The sequence below is a fragment of the Babylonia areolata genome, chromosome 7 (assembly GCF_041734735.1).
Source record: "Babylonia areolata isolate BAREFJ2019XMU chromosome 7, ASM4173473v1, whole genome shotgun sequence".
NCBI classification, from domain to species: Eukaryota; Metazoa; Mollusca; class Gastropoda; order Neogastropoda; family Buccinidae; genus Babylonia; species Babylonia areolata.
The window spans coordinates 3,306,749-3,314,742 of record NC_134882.1 but is presented as its reverse complement, the minus strand read 5'-3'; the positions used below and the strand labels follow the sequence as shown (position 1 = coordinate 3,314,742).

Below are 7,994 nucleotides of genomic sequence, written 5' to 3'. Positions count from 1 at the left end.
CTCTCCCTCTCTCTCTCTCTTTCACCCTCTCTCTCCCGGCTCTGTCTCCCCCACCTCTCTCAGTCTGTCCGTCATTACGGACGTGAGGACCTTACACTTCTGGTTCACCAGTGACAGACCAACTGTCAGGTAGCGAACATCCAAGGCGGCACAGTTTGATGAATTATTGTCCATCTTGTTACAGCGAACAGGTGCCAACAGACATGATGATTACATGACCAGTCCCACGAGAGACTGTGGAGTCCTCAAAGCCTGCACATTATTTCATGTCTGCAACTGCAAGGGCACGAACGCACACTCACATGCGCGCGCGTACACACACACACACACACACACACACACACACACACACACACACACACACACACGTGCATTCATGTACATACAGAGAGACAGTAGAGAGAGACAGGGAGACAGAGACACCGAAAGACACAAACAGACAGACACACACACACACACAGACCGAGAGGTTGAGAGAGAGAAAGGGTGGGGGGGGGGGGGAGCAGACGGAGAGAAAGAGAGAGACACACACATACACACACAGAAAGACAAAGAAAGACAGAGACAAGACTGTTAAACAGAATGAGGCACAGAGACTGAGAGACAGAGACAGCAGTGACACTTCACTGAGAAACGAGATCCTACACCCTTCCTCACGGTGAGAGACAGAGACATTTCACTGAGAAACGTCCTCCTACACCCTTCCTCACGGTGAGAGACAGAGACACTTCACTGAGAAACGTCCTCCTACACCCTTCCTCACGGTGAGAGACAGAGACACTTCACTGAGAAACGTCCTCCTACACCCTTCCTCACGGTGAGAGACAGAGACATTTCACTGAGAAACGTCCTCCTACACCCTTCCTCACGGTGAGAGACAGAGACACTTCACTGAGAAACGTCCTCCTACACCCTTCCTCACGGTCAGAGACAGAGACACTTCACTGAGAAACGTCCTCCTACACCCTTCCTCTCGGTGAGAGACAGAGACATTTCACTGAGAAACGTCCTCCTACACCCTTCCTCTCGGTGAGAGACAGAGACAGAGACACTTCACTGAGAAACGTCCTCCTACACCCTTCCTCTCGGTGAGAGACAGAGACATTTCACTGAGAAACGTCCTCCTACACCCTTCCTCACGGTGAGAGACAGAGACACTTCACTGAGAAACGTCCTCCTACACCCTTCCTCTCGGTGAGAGACAGAGACATTTCACTGTAGTTTGCTGTTGTTTGGAGCTGGTCAGAGGTTTGCCACCCTGGCCTGGAAGGCTGTCAGAGATGGCGCAGTGGCGGCTTCAGTGGGCAAGTTGTTCCATTCCGGGATTGTTCTTGGAAAGAATGTCATCTGCCGGTACTGTGTCCTGTTGGATGGAATGTCGTATTGCAGGGGGTGGGACTTTCTAGTTACATGGCTGAGGCGGCTGACAGAGGGGAGATATTTGGAATCAATGTGTACGAGGCTGTTGTGCACCTTGTAAAACATGGTGAGTCTCGCACGCCTCCGTCTGGCTTGCAGCGTTGGCCATTCCAGGTCAAGGAGCATGTCGTCCACACTGGAGGTTTGACGGAAGCTTACCTGGTGGAAACCCGTTCCGATGTAAGACAATGCTCCATTTACACCTTTCTGACGTGGACGTCACTTAAATAGATATTAGAGAAGACCACCCACATCAGTCAACTGTAATAAGTGCATGCAATTTATGCCACATGTCAGTGAATGATTTAAGTTTTTGATTCATATTGAAGATATCTTGTTTTATTCAGTTAGGTATATGGATCGATTTTTCCTCTGTCTTTTGTCTTTTTACCGAATTCCAAGACACATTGACCTGTGTTCACATTGGCTCCACGGTGACAAAATGAAACACTTCAAGGCACGCATCAATCATGAACTGTCGTCATGGATAGACTACAGCTAAAACGCAGTCGTGCCGTCATGTGTGTCCAAACATTTTCAGATATCAGTGTTGTTGTCAGTCATTGTACGAGTTGTCGGTCAGTCGCATTGTTTCTGCTGAAAACAGTTCACCAGGTCACGGTAATTTGTCGTTTCCGGTCGTCACTCTGTGTCTCTCTGTCTCTGCCTCTCTCTAGTGAAGTAAATTCATAAACACTAGACTGAAAATGACGTCTGTGTGCATTTTTGAAATATCTCAACTCAGTGTCTTCAGCATTAAAACATCAAAGCGTCTCTGTCTCTGTGTGTGTGTGTGTGTGCGCGCGCGCGCGCGCCTCTGTACCTCTCTGTCAGTCTCTCTGTATCTCTCTCTTTCTTTCCAGTGTCTCACTCCAGGCTCCCCCTCTCTCTCTCCCTCTCTCTCTCTCTCTTGATCTCTTTCTCTCTCTCCCTCTCTCTCTCTCTCTCTCTCTCTCTCTCAAACAAACAAACAAATCAACACACACACTGCTGTGTGTGCCCAGATACCACTTTGAACTGCCATGAACACTTGTAAATCTGCACGGGTGTTCTCAAGTTGAGACAGGACGAAATGTTGTGCGTGCTTTTACGACAGTTACTTCCGCGCGAATAGAATACGACACGGTTCGGTTTAGGATCAATCTTTTGTCAGTGTTCAAAGCAGCAGAGAGGCGGACACACTGTGCTGAATCCAAATGACCGATACACAGACCACACTGTCAACACAAGAGAACGGGCCAACAATGAAGAAAGTGAGGTGTTTTTTTTTTCCTTTCTTCTAAAACACACAGACTCAGCGCTCGCTCTCCCAACTGAGTACATGAACAAATTGGGAATTTGCGAATCGGGATCACTAGTTTATATGAAAAAAAAAAATGAAAAAAAAAAAAATATATATATATATATATATATTACTGATTGGAGATTCAGGAATAGGCAGTTTTCAGTTTCAGTCTCTCAAGAGGCGTCACTGCGTTTGGACAAATCCATACTCGCCACAGTACACCACATCTGATAGACCTATGCTTGACCAGCAGCATAGCCCAACGCGCTTAGTCAGGCCTTGGGTGCATGCATAATTATGTATTTGTGTACCTATCAGACAGAGTGCATTTCTCCTACAAAATGTTGCCAGAGATTACCACTTCTGTTGCCTTGGGTTCTTTTTCAGTGCGCCAACTGCCTGCTGCACACGGGACCTGGGTTTATCGTCTCATGTGAACAGCTAGACGCTCGTGTCCATTTTCCAGTCAAACCGTGACGTGGGAGAAAGGGCGACACTGGGCGTGATTCGAACCCAGGCCCTCACGCCTCTGCCACCTCCCTCCTCGGCCGATTTCTGGAATTGGCAAAACGAGAATAGGCGAATCGGAAATTAAATAGGCTAACCCGGACGACCCCCCGTGTGAAGAATGGTGAGGGAGGGAGTGAACACGGGGACCCAGGGGTCAGGGGGGGATGGGGGGGGGTGGGGAGAGGGGTGATGGGGGTGGGTACTTGCCTTTCTGTTCGGTTGCGTTACCACTGGGCCACCGTGGAGTCCGTCTGTCGCTTTCTTCTTCTTCTTCTTCCCCCCCCCCCCCCCCCCCCCCCCCCCCCCCCAGTTTTGGGGGTCCAATGTCAGGTTTGTGTGAACGGACAGTGAAGAGGGGAGAGTTTGGTAACGAGAGCTCTGCTGTGTGCATTCTTTGTCTGTTGGTCGCTTGGAAACCCGGCCGGCGGCACGACAGCTGTTTTCTCGGCTGAGATCAATAGTCTTCGTCAGTGTCGGTTCTATTATTTCCTTGAAATGGGCGAGTATGGTGTGTGTGAGGAGTGTGTGTGTGTGTGTGTGTGTGTGTGTGTGTGTGTGTGTGTGTGTGTGTGTGTTTCATATCATTGAGTTTTGTCCTCGAATTTGATTTTCTTTGTGTTGCTGAGCTAATGTTTATCCAGATGGTTGCTAAAATGAGGTTTAATCTGACAAGAAATGGTTTCAGTCAGTCAATGTGTGTGTGTGTGTGTGTGTGTGTGTGTGTGTGTGTGTGTGTGTGTGTGTGTGCGTGTGTCATCAGCATACTTATGTTAATCAAATGAATACCTTTTGATGATATAAGACAAAGGCTGAGTATATAAAATGAATAAAATAGGTCCCAGAACCGATCCCTGGGGGACACCAAATACAAGAGGGATAACCTTAGAAGTGGTATGATTTACTTTAAAGCATAGGTGACGGTTTGAAAGATAAGATGAAAACCATTTTAAAGCAGTAGATCGAATGCCAAAAGTAGTGCTCAGACGGTTGATGAGAATTTGGTGGTCAGTTGTATCAAATGCTGCTGACAGATCTAGGAATGCCACTAAGGATGCAAGTTTTTTTTGTCTGTATTTGAGAGAAGACTGTCTGTAACAGAGAGAAGAGCTGTTTCTGTGCTGTGGTTTTTTCGATATACTGACTGATAAATTTCGAGTAGACCGTTTTTCTCTAGATGTTCCTGTAACTGCTGTAACACAACTTTCTCAATAATTTTAGAAATGAATGACAGATTAGGCACGGGTCGATAGTTCTTTAGTTGATTCGAGTCCAGATTGTGCTTTTGTCAAAAGTGGGGTGACAATAGCTAATTTGAGAGATTCATCAACAGTGCCTGACTCTAGAGAGTGGTTTACAATACTGGTGATCAAGGGGAGAAGATAATCTAGACATATCTTTAAGAGGTTAAATGGTAATGGATCCAAATCACAGTTCTTATTTGGAGAATAAAGAATAAAATCTCTTACAGTCTTTTCAGAAATTGTTCTAAAACATGTCATTAAAACCCCTTTAAATTCATCGAACTGATTCTCTGGTGGACAAGCATTCAGTTCATGTCGGATGTTAGCGATTTTATCAATAAAATACATACACACGCACATAAGCTGGCACGCACGCGCACACACACACACACACACACACACACACACACACACACACACACACACACTGACACAGAGATACGGGGAGAAATGTATGTCAATAAAGAGACATCAGTATAGACAGACAGACAGACTGAGACACTGGCAGAGAGAGACTGAGGCAGAGACGACGTAATGTCAAGAGCCGAGAGAGAGAGAGAGAGAGACAGACAGACAGACAGAGAGGAGGGATGTATGGAGAGAGAAAGAGAGAGAGGGGGGGGTACGGAGAAGGAGAGAGAGAGGGGGGAGGGTAGGGAGGTATGGAGAGAGAGAGAGAAAGAGAGAGAGAGAGAGAGGGGGGGTACGGAGAAGGAGAGAGAGAGGGGGGAGGGTAGGGAGGTATGGAGAGAGGGTGGGAGAGCGAGAGGGGTGAGGTATGGAGAGACGGAGAGAGCGAGAGAGAGAAAGAGAGAGAGGATGGTTCAAGTTGTATGTAGAGAGAGCGGGACGTATGGAGAGAGACAAGAGAGAGAGATAGGGGGTGGGGGGGGGGGTTCCCGGATATATATAGAGAGAGGAAGAGAGTGGGGGGGGGGGGGGAATTCGGAGAATGAGAGGGAGAGAGAAGAGAGTGTGTGTTTGTGTGTGTGTGTGTGTGGGGGGGGGGATACGAAGAATGAGAGGGAGAGAGGAAGAGAGTGGGGGGAAGATACAGAGAATGAGAGGGAGAGAGAAGAGAGTGGGGGGAAGATACAGAGAATGAGAGGGAGAGAGGAAGAGAGTGGGGGGAAGATACAGAGAATGAGAGGGAGAGAGAAGAGAGAGTGTGTATGTGTGGGGGGGGGATACGAAGAATGAGAGGGAGAGAGAAGAGAGTGGGAGGGGGGGGGGGGGCATACGAAGAATGAGAGAGAGAGAGAAGAGTGGCGGGGGGGCATACGAAGAATGAGAGGGAGAGAGAAGAGAGTGTGGGGAAGACACGAAGGATGAGAGGGAGTGGGAGGGGAGTATGGAGAGAGAGGGGAGGATAATATACATATATATATATATATATATATATATATATATATAGAGAGAGAGAGAGAGAGAGGGTAGATAGATAGAGACAGAGACAGACATACTGAGACAGACAAACATAAATAGAGACAGAGAGAGACAGAGAGTATAATGAGACAGAGAAATGATCGGTTCTCATTGCTCATCAACCAAAGGCAGTACACGTCATTGGCAGAGAAGTGGACGATACCACAGGAAGACTGGCCGACTGAGAAAAGTAAGACTGAGTGGTATCACAGAGAGAGGGAGAGATAGGGAGAGAGAGGCAGAGACAGAGACTGAAAGACAGAGACAAAGGTATGCACACAGAGAGACAGAGAGATGGAGTGGAGGAAGAGACAGACAGAGACACAGAGAGAAAAAGACATTGGGAAATACTTGCAAAACAGAAAAAATGATGAACAAAGAGAGACTGATAATGAGAAAGAGAGAAGAGGGCCCGGGGGGGGGGGGGGGGGGGGGAGAGGAGAAAGAAAGAGAAAGAGAGAGAAAGAAGGGGGCTGGGGGCGGGGGGGGGGGGGGCGAGAAAGAAATAAAGAAAGAGAGAAAGAGAGAGAAGGGGGCTGGGGGGGGGAGAATGAAGGAAAGAAAGAGAGAAAAAGAGAGAGAAGGGGGGCGCGAGGGGGGAGGGGAGAAAGAAAGAAAGAGAGAAAGAGAGAGAGAAGGGGGCGGGGATGGGGAGAAAAAAAGAAAGAAAAAGAGAGAGAAGGGGGCCTGGGGGGGGAGAGAAAGAAAGAAAGAGAGAGAGAAAGGGGCTGAGGGGGGGGGGGAGAATGAAGGAAAGAAAGAAAGAGAGAAAGAGAGAGAGAGAAGAGGGCATGGGGGAGGGGAGAAAGAAAGAAAGAAAGAGAGAGAGAAAGGGACTGGGGGGGGGGGGGAATGAAGGAAAGAAAGAAAGAGAGAAAGAGAGAGAGAGAGAAGGGGGCCCGGGGGGGGGAGAGAAAGAAAGAGAGAGAGAGAAGGGGGCAGGGGGGAAAGAAAGAAAGAAAGAGAGAAAAAGAGAGAGAGAGAAGGGGGCAGGGGGTTGGGAGGGGAGAGAGAAAGAAAGAGAGTAGGGGGCCGGGGGGGGAGAAAGAAAGATAGACAGAGAGAGAAGGGGGCCGGGGTGAGAGAAAGAAAGAAAGAGAGAAAAAGAGAGAGAGAGAAGGGGGCCGGGGGTGGAGAAAGAAAGAAAGACAGAGAGAGACGGAAGGGGCCGGAGGGGGGGAGAGAAAGAAAGAAAGAAAGAAAGAGAGAGAGAGAGAGAGAGAGAGAGAGAGAGAGAAGGATGCCGAGAGGGGGGAGAAAGAAAGAAAGAGAGGGAAGGGGCCGGGGTGGGGGGAAGAGAAAGAAAGAGAGACAGAGAGGGAAGGGGCCGGGGGGGGGAAAGAAAGAAAGAGAAAGAGGGAAGGGGCCGGGGGGGGGAAAGAAAGAAAGAGAAAGAGGGAAGGGGCCGGGGGGGGGGGGGGGGAAAGAAAGAAAGAGAAAGAGGGAAGGGGCCGGGGGGAGAAAGAGAGAAGGGAGCCCGGGAGGGGGGGGGGAGAAAGAAAGAAAGAAGGAAAGAAAGAGAGAGAAGGATGCCAGAGAGGGGGGGGGGGAGAAAGAAAGAGAAAGGGAGAGAAAGAGAGAAGGGGCCGGGGGGGGGGGGGGGAGAAAGAAAGAAAGAAGGAAAGAAAGAGAGAAGGGGGCCGGGGGGGGGGGGGGGGGGGGGAGAAAGAAAGAGAAAGGGAGAGAAAGAGAGAAGGGGCCGGAGGGGGGGGGGGAATGAGAAAGACGGAAGGAGAGAGACAGAGAGAGAGAGAAGGGGGCCGGTTGGGGGGTGGGGGGGGGGAAGAAAGAAAGAAAGAACTTGAAGAAAGAAAGAGAGAGAGAGTATTGAAAGGAGGAGGGAACACAGGCCCCTGACGAAACCCCCCACTGACTTCAAACCACCACGAAAAGGGGAGAAAGAAAGATAGACAGAGAGAGAAGGGGGCCGGGGGGAGAGAAAGAAAGAAAGAGAGAAAAAGAGAGAGAGAGAAGGGGGCCGGGGGTGGAGAAAGAAAGAAAGACAGAGAGAGACGGAAGGGGCCGGAGGGGGGGAGAGAAAGAAAGAAAGAAAGAGAGAGAGAGAGAGAGAGAGAGAGAGAGAGAAGGATGCCGAGAGGGGGGGAGAAAGAAAG

General features: G+C 49.3%; 1 protein-coding gene across 1 annotated transcript in view; it reads left to right on the top strand.

The window, feature by feature from the left end:
- Positions 1-1,410: 1,410 nt before the first annotated feature.
- LOC143284263 (uncharacterized) overlaps positions 1,411-7,994 on the top strand; it is a 63,752-nt gene continuing 57,168 nt past the window's right edge. The window contains exon 1 of the mRNA XM_076590948.1: positions 1,411-1,486. Within this exon, the coding sequence (XP_076447063.1) occupies positions 1,411-1,486 (76 nt within the window). The remainder of the gene's footprint in view (positions 1,487-7,994) is intronic.